The sequence below is a fragment of the Culex quinquefasciatus genome, chromosome 1 (genome assembly GCF_015732765.1).
Source record: "Culex quinquefasciatus strain JHB chromosome 1, VPISU_Cqui_1.0_pri_paternal, whole genome shotgun sequence".
Taxonomy (NCBI): Eukaryota; Metazoa; Arthropoda; class Insecta; order Diptera; family Culicidae; genus Culex; species Culex quinquefasciatus.
In genome coordinates this window covers 126,304,021-126,327,445 of record NC_051861.1, presented here as the reverse complement: position 1 = coordinate 126,327,445, position 23,425 = coordinate 126,304,021, and the positions used below count along the sequence as shown (strand labels likewise).

Genomic DNA, 23,425 nt, shown 5'->3' with positions numbered 1-23,425 from the left:
AAACAGAAAGAAACGTCATGAAATAAACTCATTTTCAATTCAGAGTTAAAATTCAAATGGGTAGAGCAAAATAGTCGTGTTGAATTTGACAGTTTACATCAAACACGCTAACGTGACTTTGCCGTTAATTACACGTATAATCTATATCACTCAATTTTCGTCCAAACCAAACCTGCTCAGAAGTGAGTAAAAGGTCAAATGTCAGATTTGGGTGGAATCCTCTCAGATCTCCCACTTGGCCCCATTTACTCATTTTTGAGTAGGTTTGTTTTTAATGAAAATTGAGTGATTTGAAGGATGATGTTGTCATTTTTTCCTTATTTTTTATTCGGAAAATTAATTTTAAGAAGGTTTTATGCTTTCTTTCGTTTCTATCCCCATAAATGAATTTCAGTTTGTTTTTCTTTTCTCAATTCGATATTTTCGGATTTTACATTTATTATACATTAAAAATTATCATCTCTTTCTACTTCTCCTGCTTCACCATCGTTCGCTCGCTCGCTCATCTCAATATGGTCGTTCCTCTATTTTTTTCTAATCTTCAAAAGCTTCGGAAACGGAAAGTACGAAAAAACTGAAAGACTATCTCATTGCATCCACCCCTTAAATACAGACGCGACAGAGACCAAGAGTAGATTTGTTTTCCACGCTGGTAACTTTGAGTTAAACTTGTTTGCTTTTGCTTGTTTCTTCTTACACGACTGATAAACACCGATTTCGAAATTCCGCCCGTTTCGCGCCTCTTTCTTACGTTAAATTTCGTCCAACGTTGTGGAATTTTGCAAATTAGGCCAGAACCGCCCTCGGAACCGCGAAACTCGCGGAATTTCCGCCCTCCCCCACCAAAAATGATCGTCTTCGACAAACTGACAGTGGGATCGATCGACCTTTTGACACACAAAAATACGAAATTTCGACGCGTTCATAAGTTTCATAAGTTTTTTGTTTTGCTCTCTGTGGGTGTGTGTATTTTGGTCTAATTCCACCTCACTCGACTGTCGCTTGTCTCTTTCGCCAAGAGCTTTGGTTTTTTGGTCATTCACACTACTTGTATTTGTTTAATTATACTTTTTTTCTGTGTTGCTTTTAGAGACTTTCTTCATTTGCCTGTTCTGCTATGTTTCTCTTAGTCGTTACAAATATCCAAATATTACAAAAAAGAGTTCTCTATCGATTCGATTACCACTTCAAATTTACTTGATTTTACTTTCTTTAATTACTTTTACTGTTTTTTAATATAAAAAGGCAATGTTTTTTTTTATCTTCTTCTACCATCTGTGCTATTTTTGTTTACTTTAGTTTAGTTACATCCGTAGGTCGAACGCTTCAGCTAAATAAGATGTATTTTTTTTTGTTACTATTGGCGCACGCACAACAGCTGGAGCAAATTCGGCTGCAAATGCTCTCTCTGACGCTAAATAATGTATGATTTCTTCTCTTTGCAATGTGAATTTACTTTCGGTTTAGACTTGTTTTCTTCTTCATAAGGTGGGAGCTTTGACAAATTCGGGAGAAAATACATCAACTGTATTGTGTACTGGAGACGGAGATTGTGCGCGATCTAGCAAAGTCTTGAAAACAGTTTATTTTGAAACGTTTCAAACGAAAACCTACTCCGGAATGAGTGACAAGTGAAATGTCAGAATTGAGTGATAATTACTCAACATAAATAGGGGAGAATGTTCCCCAGATATATATAATTTATAATTTAAACTTAATCTGACATTTGGCTTTAGCCGTAGAAAGCGTAATTTTGATGAAATCTGACCTTACTCAATAATGAGTAAAGAGCCAAAAGTCTAATTTTGAGTGCGGGTTGCGAACTCATGAAACATTTTATTTTAGCTGCAATTTCAATGCTGCATTTCTAAATCCAACTCGGTTTCAAATAAAATGTCAGGTTTGAGTAATAACAACTCAAAAAAGTAGAGTGAAATTTAGCTAAACTTAAGTGAAGTTTACCTTAATTTTACTAATGACATAAAACTGAATCAGGAGCATGTATGTAGATTAGATAAGGTAAGGCGAGAATTTCCAGCTGTCAAAATAGTTAACACGAAACCCGGATTTTATATGGAGAATTTCAGAAAAGTAAAATTGTGACCATTTTCCGGACAAATTTCACCGGATTTTTTCTGTGTGGTTATTAAGCATGCCAAACTGAACCGAAAAACGTGTTTGGTTGAATTTATTTTTTTGAAAAAATATTTGTGTTTTAAAAGCATATTTCGGTTAAGTTTGGCATGCTTAACAATCCCACAGAAAAAAAAAAACTGGTGAAACTTGCCCGAAAAATAGCCTAATTTTCACTTTTCTGAAATTCTCCTTATAAAACCCGGGTTTCGAGCTAACTAACTATTTTGACAGCTTGAAAACCCGCCTTACCTTACTAATCTACAAACCTTGATTCAGAAGGCAATTTTGAAGTAATCCGATCTTACTCTATAATAACAACTCATTTTTGAGTACGTTTAATCGCAACAAAATTCTAGGGTTTATTATTTTTCGCAAACAGTGACATAAAGGAGCGTTCTTTTATAGCGTAACGCAAAAAAAAATATGACCTTCTCTCCCTCTCAAAATCTTAAAAAACTGCGTTACGTAATAAAAAAACACTCCCTAATCAAATTTTTCAGCACCCCCAGCAAACGTTAAACCAGTACAAAGTTGCTGCCGGATCTTTTTTGGATTTATTCCGGAAACAAATTGGTTTGGTTTGACGTTTGTGGAGGGTTCCAAATATGTCAACAAATCACTTAGTGACAATGAATCAGTGAATGTGGCAATCTATCAAATGACAGTTCAATTGACATTAATTGACAACCACTCTAAAACTGCCAAATTAACTATTCGGCATACACTCAGCAAACGTCAAACCAGTACAATCTTGCTGAAGGATCTATTTCGGAAGAGATCCGGCGATAAACTTTGTACGAGTTTGGCATTTAGGTTTTACGCCGACTCGATTTGGAGGTTAGAAGAAGTGCACTGTTTACATGGACTTAGCACAGATCGATGCGGTCGTCGATTTTGTTCGGAAAAATTCGTCGACAATCGACGAAGATCATGTAAACAGTGCACACGAGCTCAAATGACGTCACGGTGTAAAACCTATATGTAGAAAGTGACATTTGGTTACGTCAATATTGGCTAAAGCATTCTGAAACATTTCAAAATAACCGCAGGAACGTTAAAAGCAACAACACAAACAAAAAATCCGCTAATCCAACGTTTCGGCCTACATTGGAACCTTCGCCAGGGTGCACTCGTCACGTAACTTTTTGTTTTCTAAATTAGGCGAAAATTTCGCCCCTAAGTGGAAAAAATCGGTTGGCGGAAGCGATGGGAAAAGGTTGCTTTTCATCTGGATTGACTTGATCGCTAGAGAGTGAGAGCGGGAGAGACATATTAAACAACTATTTGATTTTTCGGTTTCGATTGGTTTTACACTGGGAGCATGCGGGCATTTCTTTTTTTTTTTGTGTGTGCGGGTTTGACTTTTAAATTCTATTAAGGTGCAGTTAGTTTCAATAAATTTCTCACTATCTATGTTGTGTTTTTTTTGTTTACTCTTCTCTTTTCTTTTGGTAATTCATGCCTATCTACAGACTTTTGTTTAAATCGACCGAGCTTTTTCACCCAGCTGCTTTTCCAAGGGGAAACACGGAGAAATATACTTGTGTAGGTACGAATGGCGGAGTTTGGTTTCAAATCTGCGCGGTTTTTTGATGTTTTACTTGTATTTTACGAGTAATTTGTTTTTTTTTTTTTTAATTAGGAAAAAGTCTCTAAATTCGTATAATTCATTAGTTAAAGCTAATACAAGATGATGACAAATGCCCTTGCGAAAGGAGCGAAAAAATCTTACTCTTCACAAACCCTGTTTTTCAATTTCCTTTTCCGCACGCTCAAGTTCCGAGTTCCTTCCGCTTTTTTTTCCTCGTATTTTTGACTTAGTCGGAATGTTTCTTTAAGTAACATTCCAATTTTAAATCCAAAAAATAAAATTACGCTGGCGACGATCCGACGTCATTCTCCTTCCTTCCCCAACTTACGACAGACAGGGACAAACACACATTCACACGCAGACAATGACAAACGGTTCCGATACGTACCCATTTCCGTTCCGGGATTTCCTCTTTTTCCAAACAAAGTTCACTTACAATCAAACAACAACAACATCTTCCGCCTAGTTCCGTTCTGCTCCATGTCCATCGTCGTCGTCGTCGTCGTCGTCGCCGGTTTCGCTTACTCAATCGAGCTGGATTTTTTTGGCGCCCAGCTTCATCGGACCACTACTTCCGGGGCCACCCGCTCCGGCCCCACCCGGTCCACCCGCACTTCGGGCCGCCCTCCGAGCCTCAAGTTCGCGCTGCCTTTGCTGTTTCTTCTCTTCACGCTTCCGCCGGGCCTCGTCCAGCTTGGAGTTTCCTGTTTTGGAAGGATAATCGTTGGTCATTGGCAAGGATCACATTTTAGAAATCGGACAAACAAACGTAAATCTCTTTGACAATCCATTAAACAGAAAAAATTAAGCTGTCAACTTGAATGATTCTAAACTCACCACGGCAAATTTAATTCACCACACGCGTTTGACAGTTCTAAGTGTGGTACACGCGTTCAAAACTAGATGGCTCTAGTGATTTACGATTGTTTGTCTTTTCAAACTAAACTTCCATTCCTTTATTTAAACAAGAAACTCATTTAAAGTACAATAGAGAACCCAGAGACACAACGCCAGGAATACGATTCTACCAAAAAACCTCGCTCACCCTCTCGAGACTAGATGGATGACAAAATTTTGATGATTCTCTACTATAAATTTGTGCACCAAAGAAATCGGACAAACTGAACTAAACTAAACAAGTCAGCAAAAAGAAGCGAATTTCCAAAAACGAACAAAAACGAGACCAAACAAGAAGAAGAACTCACGGTCTTGGTCGCTGTTTTCGACGTCGCCGGCTTCACCGTCCGGGGCATTTCGGTTCACTTCATCGCGGCGTGCTTCTTCAAAAAGTGTCCCCTCCGATGGAGACTACTAGTAATGCTGTCTGTGCTCGCGACCGCGTGGGAATTTTGTTTTTTCGGGTTTCAATTGGAAAGAAGACAAGACAGGACACAGACAAACAGACAGACAGACATTCAGAAAGGGTAAAACAGACCGTGTTGGGAGGGCACAAACGAACGAAACAACCTAAACGGGTGACTTCCAAAGAAGCGGTTACAAAATCCAAGATAACGAAAGAATGACGGCCAATTGATTGGAGGGCTCATGATGAAATGGAAATGACGAAAACAAAATGGCTAAGAAAAGAGAAATTATCACAAACCTGTGCTCGGCTCGTCGATCGGTTCAAAATCGCCATCGGCCCAGCCGTCCCCGCCCGCGTTGCTCCAGTTCGAGTTGGAGTTGTTGATCATGATGTTGGTCATGTTCTTCAGCGCTAGCATTTTGCTGGGACTACTGTGCGGCACCCCCATGGGCGTCGTGGACGTCACCACCGGTGGCGGCGCCGGCGACGACGACGTGCTGTTGTTGTGGTGGTGATTCGGGAGATTGTTGTTGGCATTGTTGTTGGAACTGGGCAGGTAGGGCACAACCGTGGCACCGGAGGACGTGGACGCACTCGTGGTCGTCGACGATGGCACGCCGGACGAGGACTGACGCTGATGCTGCTGGTTGCGAACCAGTTCATCCTCTTCCTTTTCGTCGAGCGCTTCGTTCTAAAAATAATTCCACCAGTTAAACCATCTTACTCCACTAGAAAATTAAACAGAACTGTACCGGATCTTCCTCCAAACTACCCCAGTCCTCGTTGTCCCAACCGTCTCGCGTGTCATTCGCCGTGCTGACGATGTTGAGACTTGTGGTAAGCGGGTTCGACGTGCCGGCCATTGGACTGCTCGGGTCCTGTGATGTCTACAAAAAAAAAGATTCATCAACTTTTAAGTCTGAACTATCAGAACCATTGCGATTTGTTGAAACGTGTAAGCTTTTTTACGGAAAAATCTGTTTTACTACAGAGCAACGTGTCGGCATCTCAGCAATCTTTACGTTTCAGTTGATTACCGTCACTGCTTCTTCACGTTTCAAATTGACAGCGTCTCTGCTCTTTTAAGGTTTCAATTTATCAGCATATATGCTTCTTTACGTTTCAATTTGTCAGCGTCATAGCATCTTAACGTTTAAATTTGTCAGCGTATCTACTTCTTTACGTTTCAATATGTGAGCGTCTCTGCTACTTTACGTTTCAATTGTCAGCGTCTCTGCTTCTTTACGTTTCAATTTGTCAGCGTCTCTGCTTCTTTACGTTTCAATTTGTCAGCGTCTCTGCTTCTTTACGTTTCAGTTTGTCAGCGTCTCTGCTTTTTTAAGTTTCAATTTTTCAGCGTATCTGCTTCATTACGTGTCAATTTGACAGCGTCTCAGCTTCCTTACGTTTTAAATTGTCAGCGTCTTTGCTTCTTTACGTTTCAATTTGTCAGCGTCTCTGCTTTTATACGTTTTAATTTGTCAGCGTATCTGCTTCTCTACGTTTCAATTTTTAAGCGTCTCAGCTTCTTCACGTTGAATTTGTCAGCGTCTCTGCTTCTTTATGTTTCAATTTGTCAGCGTCTCTGCTTCTTTACGTTTCAATTTGTCAGCGTCTCTGCTTCTTGACGTTTCAATTTGTCAACGGCTCTGCTTCTTTACGTTTCAATTTGACAGCGTCTTTGCCTCTTTACGTGTCGATTTGTCAGCGTCTCTGCCTCTTTACGCTTCCATTTGTCAGCGTCTCTGCTTCTTTACGTTTCATGTAATCAGCGTCCCTGCTTGTTTACCTTTCTATTGATCAGCGTATCTGCTTCTATACGTTTCAATTTTTCAGCGTATCTGCTTCTTTACTTTTTGAATTTACCAGCATCTCTACTTCTTTACGTTTCAATTTGTATCTGTCTCTGCTTCTTAACGTTTCAATTTGTCAGCGTCTCTGCTTCTTTAAGTATTAAATTTACCAGCATCCCTGCTTCTTTACGCTTCTATTTGTCAGCGTCTCTGCTTCTTTACGTTTCAATTTGTCAGCGTCTCTGCTTCTTTAAATTTCAATTTGTCAGCGTAACTGCTTCTTTACGTTGTGATTTGTCGGCGTCTCTGCTTCTTTACGTTTCAATTTGTCAGCGTCTATGCTTCTTTACGCTTCCATTTGTCAGCGTATCTGCTTCTTTACGATTCAATTTGTCAGCGTCTCTGCTTCTTTACATTTCAATTTGTCAGCGTCTCTGCTTTTTTACGCTTCCATTTGTCAGCGACTCTGCTTCTTTACGTTTCAATTTATCAGCGTCTCAGCTTCTTTACGTTTCAATTTGTCAGCATCTCTGCTTCTTTACGTTTCGATTTGTCAGCGTCTCTGCTTCTCTACGTTTCAATTTTTAAGCGTCTCTGCTTCTTTAACGTTTCAATTTGCAGCCTCTTTGCTTCATTGCGTTTCAATTTGTCAACGGCTCTGCTTTTTTACGTTTGAATTTTCAGCATCTCTGCTTCTTTACGTTTCAATTTGTCAGCGTCTCTGCTTCCTTACGTTTTAAATTGTCAGCGTCTCAGCTTCTTTACGTTTCAGTTTGTCAGCGTCTCTGCTCCTTTACATTTCAATTTGTCAGCGTTTCTGCTTAGCTCTCCACGTTTCAACCCAATCCCACCGCTATACTCACGTCCATATCGCCCCAGTTCTCGTGGTCCCAGTTGTCCGGTCCGTAGTCGCTCGCAGACGCCGACGTGTCCGCGCTCTCGTGCTCCAGCGACGTCATCGACGTGACGCTGCTCGTTGTCGTCGAGATGCTGCTGCTCGAGGGTTGTTCTGAAAGACGGTCCAGAGCGAAGATTAGTGAAGGGGATTCTTGGCGTTCTGCTGGGGTTTCGGTTGTGACAACTAAACGGCAGCGACTACCAGCTACAAAAACGAGCTACATCGAACGCAAGGTTTGAAAACTTCTAGGCGGGTTTCTCTTAGAGTTTTGGGGAGTTGTCAGTGTGTGTGTGCCAACGTGTGGTGTGTGTGGAAAGGAAAATTAGAGATAAAAAGTGACGTCCTAGCGTACGCCTACATACCCAGCGAAGCAGGTTTACTCAAATTTTTACCAGTTAGGGGTGGCCGTGGCCGCGCCGTATCGCTCTGGCTGCGGTAGAACTTGGCGGTGACGGCCGTCACGGCCCAGCCGGCCCACGTGGCCGCCGCATTGCCCAGCGACGGAGTCGCCGTGTGAACGTCGGCCTCTGTGGAAAGATCAAGAATTTAAACTCAGCGTTTCGTCAGGCATACTAGCTTTCCACTTACCCATGCTCTCGCGCAGGCTCGGATCCTCGCTGACCTTCTCCAGCTTGCCGAGGAAGCCCCGTATCGTTTTGAAGGCCGGATCGCGTACCGTCTTCTCGGGGTCTGCGGTCAGTGGACAGAGCGCCGGCAGGATGCGGTTCGCGACCTCCGCCAGCAGGAAGTACTGCTGGGTGGCGGCCAGTGCCAGAATGCCAGCGACCCGTGCCGGCGGGAACGGATCTCGCATGGCTCGGATGAACGCCGAAACGAGGACCCGTTGTCGAACCTGAAAGTAGGAGATCGCTTTCAGATTTTGAAGCGAATCCATGAGGGCAAGAAGACTTACCTGCGGATGCAAGTGTGGTGCGATCTTCCCCAAACAGACGGTCGTATTGGTGCGGATTCCACCCTGGTCGTCCCGTGATTGTAACCGTGCAAAGTGTCGCAGAACCTCAACGTTCAAGTTGTTGTAGTTTAGCTTTGGCGCTAGGTGAATGATTGACTAAAAAAATCAACAGATATCGAAGTGATCTAAAATTCTCGACTATTCCAAGCTACCAACCTTAACAGTTTGTTCCCGAATCGTTGGATTGGTGTCCAGAAAGCCGTGGGCTATCTGCGGAAAGATCTGATCGTTGACGACGCCCGTCTGGAGGTGCCCGATGAACAGTTCCAGCTGCTGTAGGAGTCGCGATCGCGTTACGCGATCGGTCGATGCGAACAGCTTCACGACGCACGGAACTATTCGCTTCTGGTACTCGACCTCGTCCAGTAATCGACCGAGCTAGAGGAACGAGAGAGTGATGGATCAAATTCGTTTCAGATATCAACGAAGAAGCTACAAACCTTGAACATTGGAGCTAGCACCGCAGAGCCCGCGTCTCCGTACTCGTAGGCCGTGATGAGTTGGGGAAGAATTTTGTTCCTGAAACAAAGACGAAATTGTATTCCTGCTCCAAGCAAGGGGCTGGAAACTCTAATATTACTTAAGAATACTGAGTATACTAACGATATTCCAGTTTACTTGTTAGTATACTTACCGAACAGCAATAAACTGTTAGTATATTAAGATACTCTCAGTATATTGGTAAGTATACTGGCGACTGGAAGGAAATAATAAGTATACTAACATATATTTTGATATACTGGTTAACAAAATAATTATAGATCTAAGAGTTTCCAACCCCTTGGCTCCAAGCTGATTCTAGAAGCAAAACTCACTTGCACACATTATCCGGAAAGTTGTCCAACTGGGGCGTCAGCGCGCTGAAAAATCGATTCTTCTCGGCCTTGTCCTTGATCTGGATCTCCTCCAGAAACAGCAACGTATCCACGAGGTCATTCTTGAAGAATCCACCCGGCTTGCGGCACTTGGTAATCACATCGGCCGGATTGGGACGATTGGCCGGCGAGGCCCCGACCAGCTCGCAGTACAGCGGAGCCAACGACTTGGGAACCCCAGCCAGATCCTTCAGGTTTCCTCGGGCACGCAGCGGCCCGTTGAACGACTCCCAAACCAGACAGCCCAGCCCCCACATGTCGGTCGAGCACTTGGTCACCGACTTTAGCTTGGCCTGGTCGTTCTTCTCGGGCGGGTCGTAAATCTCCAACGCCGGGGGAATTTTGATCGGTGGCGCCGCTCCGGACGCATCCGTCGAGGACACGTACTCCAGGCTGCCGAGCTTCCACTCGCCGCTGGCGTTGACGAACACGGACCAAACGGAGACGTTGTTGTGGCGCAGGTTGCCATCGTTGTTGAGGAAGGACAGGGCGCGCTGGCAATTGGAAGAGGGAGAAAGGTGTTGTGTTTGTATTTTAGGATTATCAATTTTCAAATATAAATTTCCAATCTAGATGTGGTGAGTTCGATTCTTGTACCAGGATGGCGAAGAATTCCTCCAGTACTATCTTACTTTATTGTTTTATAGATACACTCAAACCCCGATGGTTTGACACCAACTGTTGTCAAACGAACGAGGTCACTTTTTAGTTTGACACCCCATTTACATGGAGTTCACACACACTACCAAACGAAAGCAGAAAAATATTATGTAGAATCAGCCTGTACGAGTTTTGAATCAACAAAATTTTTGTTGAATATAATCAACGCCGATTTTGCGTTGAAACAAACCTTGATTTTCTCAAATCCACAAAAATCTTTTATTGTTTTGAAAAAGTTGCTTTGACGTTTAGCGTTGATTCAACAAAATCTTGATTTTCAATTCAACAAAACGTTTTGTTGATTCAAATATACCTTATTTTTTGCGTGCGTTTGTTTCGATAGTGTGCGTGAGCACCGTGTGAAAAGTGACAGCTTGTCACTTTTAGTTTGACTTTGACCAACCAACAAACTAATCTGGGTGAATAACACTCAGTTTTCGTGGATTTCTGAGTGAAATTCGCTCAAATCTGACAGATGCCCTCTTTACTCATTTCTGAGTAGGTTCGGTTTTGACGAAAACTGAGTGATTTTGAACGTGCGCGTAGAAAGCCTTATTAAGAATAAAATGGAATTTAAGAACTATTCATGGCTCGATGTTATAAATTTGAATGAAATTGACTTTCGAAGCTCCTTTCTGAACATCTTTGGACAGGAACTTAAAAGACCAATAGATAAGTTATAATGTCAGATGATCTGGTAACAAAGTCAAAAGATAGCAATTCTTAAATGGAACATCTTGATCTTTTAATGGATTTAAATGCTATACATTTGAGTCGTTGGTCAGATTAAAAAAATAATATAATTAAAAAAATAATATATATAAAATTTTACGGTCTGGCAACACTGTCAAGCGATATCAAAACTTCAGAGGAATCAATGTCTCTTTTCAAGGTCGGATGTAAAAACACCTTTTTTTGCATTGTTGGAATGATATTTAAAAGACTCAACCAACAGTAAATATTTTGTTTCTGGCAACACTTTAATCAAAACAATGATTTAAAATGGAAGTCAAGTTTTGATAAATCGCAATAAATCATTTTTTTTCTTTTTCAATTGTAGCATATTTCCAACCACTTTCTAGGAACATCCCAGCCTCTTTCCACCACATTAAGATGGCCCGCACAATTTCCCGGAACCGTCTTCGCACACCCACCCGCCCACACGCAAATGGGAGGAAAGCTGTTCGTTTTTCCCCGTCAGTCTTTACTTTCCACAACACGAGCCAACGCAAAAAGCGCAACAATATTGACGATGAAAATTGTTATAATTAATTAAATTATTAGCTCTTCCTCGCTCTGGGATCGTCGGAGTCGTCACTCGTCGGTCCATGCTGTGGTGATAGTTCTGGGAGTTTTGAAAGACACAATTTCCCTTCCAGAATAGAATAAAGAGATTTTTTTTTCAAATGCAGCAGCGCTCCATTCACATATGTTTGCCTTTTCCATTGACGGGGAGGATGTCCTCGGGAAAATGGAGGGGGGGCATCCGGTTGGTGGGTTGCAATGGGAGCAGGGGCAATGTATAGTGCACACACACCTCCCCACAGCTCATGTGTGCATCCTCTTTCTCCTTGTTTTAATAGAGCGGGGTACGTCCTCCACCTTGACCCCGTTCTTTCGTGCTTACCGTGATCTGGAAGATGCCCCAGGCCAGGTACAGCTCCCGCTGGTGGCCCTCGGCACCGAGCGAGTGTGCCCCCAGCGGTTCCACCTGTTCCGTGGCCACGTACAGCACCTTGTCCGTTTCGAGGCTGTCCAGAAACTGGAGGATGCTCGGATGGCGCAGTGTTTTCAGCCGCTTGACCGCCGCCTTGGCCAGCTCCAGCTTCACGTCGGTCCCGTTCCGGATGTCGTAAACAAACACGGACACCTCGGCGTCCACTCCGGCCGCCGCCGACCCTTTCCGCTTGCCCCGGTGCAGCGACCAGATGCTACGCGAATCGAACTGCGCCACGGGCTCGCCAATCTCGTACGGAAAGTCCTTGGCCGAGTCCCGGGAGAAGAAGGACCACATCCTTCTTCACCACCCGTCGCGGAACGCGAGAGAAGAAAAAAAAAACAGGAAAATCGAAAATCCACTCCCCGCGTCCACACAGGCTCCGAAATCACAACAAAGCACCTCTCCGGACCGCAATCCGTGTTTTCACGGGTTTCGCGAACTTTTCAAAATCGATTTTGAGGGGCCCAAACCGAGCAGGGCCGAAATTTTTTCGCTTTGCTGACGCAGATTCACACACAATTTTCTGACTGCTGCTCGTTGGAACTGAACTGGTGATGGAACTTTTCCTTCTTGTCCAGACTGAGGGCCAGCGGCCAGAGCGAGCGAGACGGCCGAACGTCAGCCTTTGACAGTCCGGGGGTGGGGTTTGGAAAGGGCATAAAACAGAATTAGTTGAAAAACAGCCAAAAGTGTTGCTGAGAAATGTTAATAATTATTAATAATGGAGCACCCGCAGTCGAGCAGTTTTTGACAGTTCGCTCCATAAGAAATACATTGTAGAAAAAAGCAAAAACTGCTCGAATGGAAGTGCTCCATTATTGTTTTTTGCAAGCAGTAACATAACCAAACTTTTCGGTATCCTCAGCCAACGTCGAATTCTAGATATTTTTTTTTTGAAAGGGTCCTATAAACACATGAAACACAATAGCTTTTTCCTTATGAGAGAGCTGTCATTTCTTCCACTTGAAACCGGTACTCCACTCTGATTTACGAAAATTAGAGAAATCTGTCACCGCGATCTTTGCGCTCCGACTGCACTGTTGCTCAATCGTACACATTCTGCACGCGATCACGCGATTTTGTCTTGTGTTTTCCGTGTTTTCGCGTTAGCTGTCAAACACACTGTGTGTTACACTCTAAACTTTGTTCAGTCAAACAAACTTGACTCCTCCTCGAGGAAGATCCTGACCAAACCCAAACTAAGTTCATATTTTTTTTTTGTTTTTAAACAGAATGTTAACATTCAACTAAAAATTTAAAAAAAATATATAAAATTTCTTGAAAACTCCAACATTTCTGTTCCCCATTCCCCCTTCAGAAACCTCACCATTCACCAACAGCTGAGCGCGCAACATGACAGAACTGTCACTCGCACACTCACACCACCAAACCCTTGTTCGCGTCTGTGTGTTGCATTCGATGTTTACATTCCAACACGGAGAAAAACCTTTCCAACCCGCACACACACACGCACACGGCCGTCGTGTGGACGGAACGAGGGGGAAGGCCAAAAAGAGGTTTTCTGTTCAGTTCGCTGGTGGCCATCGTCTCGTCGAGGGAGGTGGAAAATTCTGTGTGGTTGGTTAATCGCGTTTGTGTTCAAGGCTTCGGGTTTTCTCTTCGTGTGGTCACTTCCGGGAATAGCACGCCTAGTGGTTCCCGCCCGAGCGCAGGTTCCGGAACGGTCCCCAGGTAGGTGGACCTTTCTTCCCGTAGAAAATGGTTGAAGCAATACCAACTTCTTTGTGTTTCTTCCCCTTCGTGGTCGACGTCTTCGACGTCAAATTGCGCGCATTTCCTGTCCGGAATCCGGAAGGGGGAAGAGGAGTCCTGAACCCGTCGGGATCATTGAACCTTGAGGGGTGAAAGTTTTGTCCTGGGAAGACGTCACCAAATGTCATGAACTTCTCGCTGGGGAAAATAAAACTGGATTTTCTGGTTGCCAAGCCAATCTTTGATCAATTTGAGCCGTCAAGTTCCAAGAAAATGTCAAACATTGATTTTCCTCTGGACCGTCAGCCTACTCTGATCCCGTGGAAATTTTCAGCGCCCCAAATTGGGAGTGATTCACCCCGAAGTGTCAGACCAGCTGGCCCCGCACAGCTTGCTGTGTCATTTTCCCTTTTTTTTCAACATAATCATCAGCTGAAACTGCAGCGACGTAAAAGAGGAGCGTGGGGGGCATCATAGCAGGCCATTACATACATTTCCTCCCATTGTGGCAGCATAGAGCTATCTAAGCCTCATCTCACGCACACTAGCTTACCATTTGTTTTTGCTGTCGGGTACAAATTAGGTTTTACACCGTGACGTCATTTGACAGCTCGCGTGCACTGTTTACATAGACTTGGTCGTGTTCGAAACGAAAAGTGCGGGGTATTTTTTTTTATTCAAAGTCGGTCGAAATTGCAAAGCTAAGCGGTATGTATATTGCTAGTGAATTTATTTGCAAGATTTTAAGTTTTTTTTAATAATTTGCAGGAAACCGAAGGCGAAGTGGGCGGCAAACTTGTTTACATGACCTGCTCGCTGAACCCGAACGAAAACGAATCCGTGCTGCTGGCGGAGATGGTCGAGCAATGCCTCGTTCCGACGCTCAAGCAAAGCCCTGGGAACCGACCACCAAGGACATGCAAATCCCGGAAAACTACCGCACCGTCTTCCGACCGCTTATGCTCCAGCTCCAGCTCCCGAGGACTTAGTCAAGTTCAACCGATTCAACCTCGCCCTCCTCCACCAACAAAACACCGGCAGATTCTTCATCGTCCTGTTTGAAAGAAAAAGAAGCTGCTCTCGGAGGATTTCCATCAAAAACCGGATTGACCGTACTTCGGTTGCTGGTCAACTACAGTCTAGCGGACCATGTCGTCAGGGTTGTTACGGAGAAGCCGAAAACAAAATCCGCGCGAACTCCGCGCCACATAAAAAAAATACACAGAGTTTCATATTTTTTTTTCTGTGATAAAAAAAAAGTTTAAGAACAAAAATTAAACACATTCTACTTTTAAGAGCTCCGTCGGAAGGAATGCAAAAATCACAAACGTGTAAATAAAGTTCCAGAGTTTTTTTGAAAAGGTCCTATAAGCTATTGTTTTTCATATGTTAATAGGACCTATTAAAAAAAACTCTAGAGTTGTATACAAATCAATACAATTTTAAAATCATGAAACGCAACAAATTTATTTTCGCTCGGAATAAAAATCCATAACAATATTTTTTGCAAAAAAAAAGAAATCCAAAATAGAAATTAAAACATTAAATTAAATTTAGCAACCTTGAATAAATATTAAAATAAATAAAATTAAATTACAAAAAATGTAAACAGGTTAAAACAATATAAAATATATGATTTTGAGAATCTTAAAAGTTTATAAGGCCGATGCAAATATTTTTAAAAGTTTTTGTCCCTCGGCTCTGGCCGGAATGGAGGGGGGGCAAAAAAATATTTAAATAACATGCCATACTTTCAACATTTGCATGGAAAAAGTGTTTTAAAATGTATTTTACACTAGTTCAGTTGTTTTGCAATAAAACTTTTCAAAAAATGTAAAATTTGACGAAAACAAAAATTTTAGCGAAAAAAAAAACTTTAGCGATAGTAGACATCGAAAATTTTCAAAAAATCAAAAGATTTTTAAAGCAACCCAAACATGCTAAAAATGATTCTAAACGCAGGGAAATTCATTTTAAATTGATTTTAACTAATTGCACTTAAATTTTCATAAAAATATTGAAGTTTTTGAAAAATATTTTTTGCTCCTGATTTTTCGGGCCAACTTTGGGGGAAACAATACAATTTGTATCAGACTAAATCTGTTTAAAAAATTAAATACAGTTCGTACCCGATGATACTCACCAAAGAGTCACTCAAAAATCGAAACACGAAGCTTGTATTATTTTCTTCTCAAAAATTTTCTAACCTGAAATATGACTCAAAAGTTATTAGTTTTTCTGTAATCTAAGTTGGTGAAAAAATGGAAGCATTTAAGAATTGTACATTTTTTGATTTTTGGTATGTCCACAATTTAAGAACTCTGCAGTTCTTTTTTTCAATAGGTTGAACTTAAGAATTAAGGAATTAAGAAATCAAGAAATTACTGAATTAAAGAACTAAGAATTGTAAATATTTAATAATATAAGAATTCAAGGATTTAAGAAATTAAGCATTTAAACAATTAAGCGTTTAAAACATGTTAACATTTGAGAAATAGGGAATTATTAATTTTTTGTTGACTTGATTGTTTTTAATTTTCATTTGTTTAGAATTTTTAATTTTTGACTTTATAAATTCTTGCATTTAATTTGAATATTTTCTTTATTTTTTTCTTAAATTTTTGGAGTCTTGAATGTAGATTTTTTTAACTTATGAATTTAAGAAATGTAGGGTATTTTTTATTTTTTGTATATTTAAAAAATGAAATTTTTAAGTTTTTGGATAAAAAAAACATTTAAAATTAAAAAAGTTTTGAATTTTGGAGTTTCTGAATTTTTGAATACTAGAGCTTTTTTTTTGTTATGATCTATTATTTTTTAACCCAAGAATGTTAAGATTTAGAAAACAAAATTGTACGTGTTAAAACCTATAAAAATTTAAAAGCGGAGAGGCAGCTTCAGTTCAATCAAGCTCATATTTGGGATTTGAGCACAGCACGCCCACCCAAACAAGCTCACATTCTAATGTATATATCTTCGGGAAACGTTTGAAATATGATTCACAAGATTAAAAATGGGATGTATAAAGCAAACAATAAATATGGTTAAAAAGTTATCAAAACACAAAAGAAATTATTTTTTAAAATCAGTAAGCAGATGTTTAAAAATGAGTTGAGTGTAGTAATAAATTTAATTGAGAAATCCTCAACATCACATAAAAAATTTCCTCTTGCTGATTTTTTCGACGTTTCTTATTAAGAAAATACTAACAAATATTTGCGGAAGAAAATTCTAGATTTTATTTGAAGGTCCTATATGCTATTGTTTTTCATATGTTCCTAGGACCTAATAAAAAAACTCTTGAATTTAATTTTATTTCATTAAAAACTTCTAAGAAATCGAAGCCTTATCCTAATTCCTGGTACGAGTTTGGACCAAGGACAAACTGTCCTTTTCCGTCAGGCCCACGTCAAGAATCGCCTACGAGGAGGATAATAGTTCCGCACCGCAAACGGATCCGCCGATACTCCGACACACATCTGCACAGTTCCAACTCCTTCCTCGCCCAGCCCTTCGATTTCCGGCGGCTTCTCCGGATCGTTTTTAAACAGCATCAAGTCGTCCTTTAAAATACGCGTCCTCCATCCTGCGCCGATACATCCGTTCACAATCTGGAGACCCTCCTGGGCCAGTAAATGTTCTTCTTTTTGTCTTCGCGGCACCGAGTCAGGAGGTTGAGCGGGTTGCGGTGGTAGCGTTTTAGCTTCTTTTGGGGTGGTTCCGCTACGCAGGCCTTCGACGGCGGTTTTGATGGAAATCCTCCGAGAGCAGCTTCTTTTCTTTCAAACAGGACGATGAAGAATCTGCCGGTGTTTTGTTGGTGGAGGAGGGCGAGGTTGAATCGGTTGAACTTGACTAAGTCCTCGGGAGCTGGAGCTGGAGCATAAGCGGTCGGAAGACGGTGCGGTAGTTTTCCGGGATTTGCATGTCCTTGGTGGTCGGTTCCCAGGGCTTTGCTTGAGCGTCGGAACGAGGCATTGCTCGACCATCTCCGCCAGCAGCACGGATTCGTTTTCGTTCGGGTTCAGCGAGCAGGTCATGTAAACAAGTTTGCCGCCCACTTCGCCTTCGGTTTCCTGCAAATTATTAAAAAAAACTTAAAATCTTGCAAATAAATTCACTAGCAATATACATACCGCTTAGCTTTGCAATTTCGACCGACTTTGAATAAAAAAAAATACCCCGCACTTTTCGTTTCGAACACGACCAAGTCTATGTAAACAGTGCACGCGAGCTGTCAAACAGAATAACACGATTGAGGTTAGCCGCGACGGCGTAAAACCTAATTTTAACCTAAAAACCCTTCGTGTACAAACACGCAATACATGCGCACGTAGATAACTCTATAGGAGACCAGCATAAAAAAACAACAACTCAACGACGACAACAAAGTCTCTTGCTCAAACATTACATAATTACATGTGTGTGAGTGTTGTTTTGTAACGAAAAAAACGCACAAAGAAAATGAAGCGAACAAAAACTACTAAAATGTTGAAAGAAAAGGAAAGGAGGGGGATAGCACGATCAAGAAGTGTTGGATAAAAACAGAAAAGAAGGGGTGGAAGAAAAGAGAAAGAAAGACACTCAGAAAAAAAAAGAAATCAAAGTAGGCTAGAAAAAGGAAAACATTAACTTTGTGTTAATTTTGGCTAATGCCAAACGTCTTTTTTTTCCTCTTCTTTGAGTGCATTGCATTATTTGGGCAGACAGCTTGCTTCGTGCTACGAATACCAGAAAAAGGTGGACTGTCTGTGTAATGTGAGAAACAGCAACAAAGAAGTCAATTTGTAAACACACGAGCACACACACACAAATAAAACGAAACGAAAACGCATCGAGTTGAACTCAAATGTGAGGATGGCACGGAGAGAACTTTTATGCTAAGAACACGCAGAACGCTGTGCCAGTTCGATTTTTCCATCAGCTGTCAGTCGAACAATCTGCAGGGGTTGCTTTGTTCAATGGTTGATGACTGGCAGGCTATGATGACAGGCGCAAAATGTTGCGTTTGCGTCAAGGCCTGACGTACAATCTTGTCACAACGTTCTGAAAGAACTAAAAAAACTGGAAATTTTACCAGCATTCTGGCAGGAACGATTCAAGCTTGATGCTGACTGCATTTTTCCCGACTGGGTTTTAACGTGACAGCGTTTTGTTTTCGTTTTGACACTCTGAAGAGAAGTTACTAGTTTTATGATTAAAGTAACTTCCATCATAGTTTTTGCAGTGGGCTTCATCTTTAAATCGCTTAAAAGTTTCTTTTTAAGGCCATTTCCTAATCTACAGTTTTGCCTTTTCCACTTTCAGAAAACTTCTCTCTTTCCCCGTGAAGGCCAGTAGCACGGCAGCGGCGCAACCACGTCGAACTTCGGCGCGGACGGTGAGCACGTGGGTGGACGCGAAGCCGTAAAAGCAGAAGCAGGTGCCCCGGCAGCAGGGCAATCGGGATCGCCGCCCAAAACGGCAGATTGTGAACGGCTTTGCAAACACTCGTCGGACGTCAGCGCGAAAACCAACAACAAACGGCCACCGGACGAGAACAGCGAGCACCGCCGGGAACGCAGCATGTCGTCCAGTTGTTGCGGGACAAAGAAGCAAAAGCTCAACGGGAACTACTCGGCGAACGGGCACTGCTCGGGCGAGGGGGGCAGCAACGGAACCGCCATGAACGGCCACAACGGGTACCTGACCAATGGTCACGGGAACGACGTGGGCCACTCGTCGATGGGCGCCCAGATGCCGGAGATGTGCTTCTACTGCTTCGAGGTGCTGTACCGGGAGCTGAACAACCTGGAGGAACCTCGTACTCCGTCCTTCACCAACGATCCATTGTAAGAGGGGTGATGTTTGCTTAAAGGTCGACGCTGTTCTAACATGTTTTCTTCAACAGCCCATTGTTTGTTACCTGGAAAATTGGGAAGGACCGGCGTTTGCGCGGATGTATCGGAACATTCAGCGCAATGCGTCTTCACTCAGGTACTTGGACACAATTTCTGCTCTTAAACTCTAACTTACACAGAATTCATCTCCGGGCAGGTCTTCGAGAATACGCAATAACAAGTGCTTTAAAGGACTCGCGCTTCTCGCCGATCACGCGGGACGAGATCCAAAGACTGACCGTGTCGGTGTCGATCCTGCAGGGCTTCGAGGAGGCCCGCGGCTACCTGGACTGGACACTGGGCACGCACGGCATCCGGATAGAGTTCTACAACGAACGGGGCTCGAAGCGGACCGCGACCTACCTGCCGCAGGTCGCCACCGAGCAGGGTGAGTGTGCGGAGCGATGTGCCGTTTGTATCTTTCCAGGATGGCTTCTGTCGGAATCCTGGGCGCTTACGCAGCTGGATAAACTTGCCGCTAGAACGTATGGTAAAATTTTGCAGGTCTCTGGATGCGGAAACCATAACATCTGCTGGAATTTCTTGGTACGGTAATGTTCCCGAATCCGGCAAAAAGTGACAAGCTTTTGCAGGAATGCTGCTGGAGACACTTGATACAACATGACAGTTTGCGGGAGTACTTGATACAGAAATGTTCCAGAATCTGGCAAATGTGACAAGCTTTTGCAGGAATGCTGCTGGAGATACTTGATGCAACAAGACAGTTTCCGGGAGTACTTGATACAGAAATGACAAGCTTTTGCAGGAATGCTGCTGGAGATACTTGATACAACAAGACAGTTTCCGGGAGTACTTGATACAACAATGTTCCAGAATCTGTCAAAATGTGCAAGCTTCTGCAGGTATGCTGCTGGAGATACTTGATACAACAAGACAGTTTCCGGGAGTACTTGATACAGAAAATTTCCAGAATCTGGCAAAATGTGCAGGCTTCTGCAGAAATGCTGCAGGATTTACTTGATACAATGAGGTTGATGATTTGAAAAATGGTAAATTCTATTTGAATACGGTTCGGTAATGGTTGCATTATGTTGTACAACTAGGTTTGGAAAAAGTTTTAACATTTTTTGTGCAAACGTTCAAGAATCGGATATCCCTGTCACTAGACCGTATGGAATACCGCAAGCTAAGACCCCGCCCTCTTCCGCAGGCTGGGACCAAACGCAAACGATCGACTCGCTGCTGCGCAAGGGCGGCTACCGGGCCGCCATCACGCCGGAGACGCGTCGCTCGATCAAGCTGACGCGCTACACGTCCCAGGAGTGCCACATGACGTACGGGGAGTACCGCGACCTGGTGGAGGGCCGTGGCGTCTCGGGACAATCGCAGTACAACGTGCCCGGTAAAGTGCAATGCTAACAACACGTCTTTTATCTGCCTCCACCACGACCTCCGCCGCAACATCAACAACAACAACAACAACAGCTACATCACTACCAGCAGCCGTTGCAAAGTCTGCAACCGTCGCCTATCTGTCACCAGCAGCCGATGGCATGGAGCGGAACTCCGGCCACCGGTGGTGCTGGTGGATCGTTCTCCTCTTCCTCGTCCTTGTGCTCGTCCTCATCGTCCTCGCCTTTGTCCTTGCCGTCGTACTCGCCGCCAGGGATGATCCCCCACCACCATCAATCCTATCAGCCCAGTTTCCATCCCCCGTTCCAGTTCCATCCGGTTCCGCCGCAGGCCCCGTTCCTTCCGCCACCGGCAGCAGCTCCCCAGCAACCCCGATCCCGCTATTTTCACTAAACCGCCGCAGCAGCAGGCGGTGTGATTCAGGCAGATAAAAAGATACCAAAACACAGACACACAGTTCTAATAATACCTAAATATATAAATATACGAGGAGAGGAAGAGCGGTGGCCACCTGCATGACGAAAGTGTCCACCCGGACGGCTTGCTAGGGCACCGACGAGGTAGATTACGGAAGCAACAAATGAAAGCGGTAACTAAATGTTCATTAATCTAAAAAGAAATACTAACTAAATAGTACTAATAACATATATTGCGATGATAGCAAGAAGAGAAATAATATTTTAAATTAACAGAAGAGATAAAATACAAACACTTTTTGAATCGAGTTTGGCGTGACGTTTACGAAATCAATAAATAAAACTCACTAAAACAGTTTGTAGTCTAGAAAGCGTCTAGTACTTCAATAAAAACAAAAAAAATCTATAAAATCGACTTAAAGTTTCAATGCAATCAACACTTGAATTGTTTGCATCGATTCCTCTAAAAAAAATCCAAATTTAAGTATTCGTGACAGAAGCAAAACAGTAGAGAGAGAGAAAAACAAATTTTTTCGTGTACGCGTTCTTAAGCATTAATCTTAAGTGATAAGAGAAACGATTTGTTGCCGAAACCATCGGTTGCGCGAATCGCGTTAAGGAGCCATTACACTACCGCAAACAAAATCGCATTTTACGTGTTTGACAGTTTGCCAAACTCGCAAACAAGGCAAAATGTATGCAGGCTGCCGTTTGTACAAACAAATCCAAGCAAGCAAACAAAGTAGGCAAACTGTCAAAAAGTGCGAGTTTGTTTGTTTGTTTTCCGTAGTGTAATAGCTCCTTTACTTTCTTCATCGTCGTCATTCAACCACAACCTCCACCACCGTCGTGTTTTGTTCCCGCGATGAAAAGGCCGCGCTTATTTTTTTTCCCCATTCCCCCGCGCAATCCGACGAAAGAGACGGTCCAGCATTCGGTGCCAAACTCAACCAGCCCCCATCGAATCTGCACGATTTCTGTTGTACTTAAGCCATCGAATAATCTGCATTTTTTTCAACTTGAAATGTTTCATGTTGACAAACACCGCTCAACCTAACCTTCGGTTATCTTGGCAGAATTTGACACCTGTCAAATGAAATATTTCAAGCGCACACGCTAACGCAAAATCCATCAACTGTCAGTGCAACAAACAACCGAAAAGCATCGATTTGAAACCCTTCATCGCGTGGAACTCCTTAGCAAGAAGATACTCTGCGCGTCGCGCAGAAAACGTTTTGCAATTAGTGATCTTATTATTTTCCCCCGCTGTTAGTGATTGGAACTATTGAACAACAAATCTCATAAATTTAGTTAGACACCCGAGGAAAATTATTATGCGGTAAAATAAATGCTTTAAAACAGAATAGTTCAACAACACGAATTATAATCGCAGCTGAATGTGAGGGAAAACGGAGAGCAAATTAGAGGAGTAGATTAAAAAGCGAACAATACGAAGAATTATTGAAAAAAAAAACACATTTATAAGAACGTGAAAGCAAATGAAAAACAATTTAAAAATTCTATTAGAAACGCGCAGTGCACGGTGGGAGAGCTAGTGTGCTGCGTTTTAAGGCCAGCCGTTTTACAATTATAACAACAGAACAAAAAAAAACTATTATCTAAATGTTACAGTTCAATTCGATCACATTCGTTCTCGAGTAAGCTTGAAAATTCCGTTTCGCCTTTAAAATTTTGGATAAAAACACGTCACAAAGAGTCGTCTTGTATGGTAAAAACACAGAAATGAAGAATATATTTTTAGGGAAGAATTTTAACGCCGTTTTTCGCCAGTCTTTAGAATTTTTTTGTTTTTAACCGCCCCTTTTTAGACGAAATTGTTCCACTAAAGAAATAAGTTTGTTCATTTTTTAAATCTAGATTGATTTTTTTTAATTCACTACAAAGAATTACCCCGTTAATTAAATGTTTTTCATATCAGAGAGCGAAAAAAATATATATTTACCTTAGAGTCGTAAACAAAACAAAAAAAAAAACTAATGTTCAATGAAGTTTCACGAAGCGCTCGCATTTTTATTCGATGGAACTCAAAGAAAGTCCCTTGGGAACCGCGATGCCGAAGTCACACGTAAA

General features: G+C 42.4%; 2 protein-coding genes across 4 annotated transcripts; one reads left to right on the top strand and one right to left on the bottom strand.

The window, feature by feature from the left end:
* Window positions 1–398: 398 nt before the first annotated feature.
* LOC6035105 (N-terminal kinase-like protein) lies at window positions 399–12,557 on the bottom strand. Of its 3 annotated transcripts, XR_005276829.1 has the most exons (12): window positions 11,860–12,557; window positions 9,513–10,066; window positions 9,138–9,216; window positions 8,854–9,075; window positions 8,638–8,793; window positions 8,313–8,577; window positions 8,087–8,251; window positions 7,690–7,835; window positions 5,786–5,920; window positions 5,331–5,724; window positions 4,933–5,051; window positions 4,293–4,431 (listed from the first exon to the last, which is right to left on the bottom strand). XR_005276829.1 is itself a non-coding variant. In XM_038249759.1 (11 exons), exons 1-11 carry the CDS (start codon window positions 12,244–12,246, stop codon window positions 4,253–4,255), a joined length of 2,682 nt encoding a protein of 893 aa, XP_038105687.1. In that variant the 5' UTR covers window positions 12,247–12,556; the 3' UTR covers window positions 399–4,252. The 3 variants fall into 3 exon arrangements, 2 of the variants coding, with proteins under 2 accessions (XP_038105687.1, XP_038105688.1); XM_038249759.1 differs by lacking the exon at window positions 4,933–5,051 and having other exon boundaries at window positions 399–4,431; window positions 11,860–12,556; XM_038249760.1 differs by lacking the exon at window positions 4,933–5,051 and having other exon boundaries at window positions 399–4,431; window positions 8,117–8,251; window positions 11,860–12,556.
* Window positions 12,558–13,442: 885 nt separating this feature from the next.
* LOC6035107 (uncharacterized protein CG5902) lies at window positions 13,443–21,643 on the top strand. Its single transcript, XM_001845291.2, has 5 exons — window positions 13,443–13,644; window positions 18,973–19,496; window positions 19,556–19,641; window positions 19,702–19,932; window positions 20,716–21,643. The coding sequence occupies exons 2-5, from the start codon at window positions 19,231–19,233 to the stop codon at window positions 20,922–20,924; spliced, it is 792 nt and encodes a 263-aa protein (XP_001845343.2). The 5' UTR covers window positions 13,443–13,644; window positions 18,973–19,230; the 3' UTR covers window positions 20,925–21,643.
* Window positions 21,644–23,425: the final 1,782 nt, after the last annotated feature.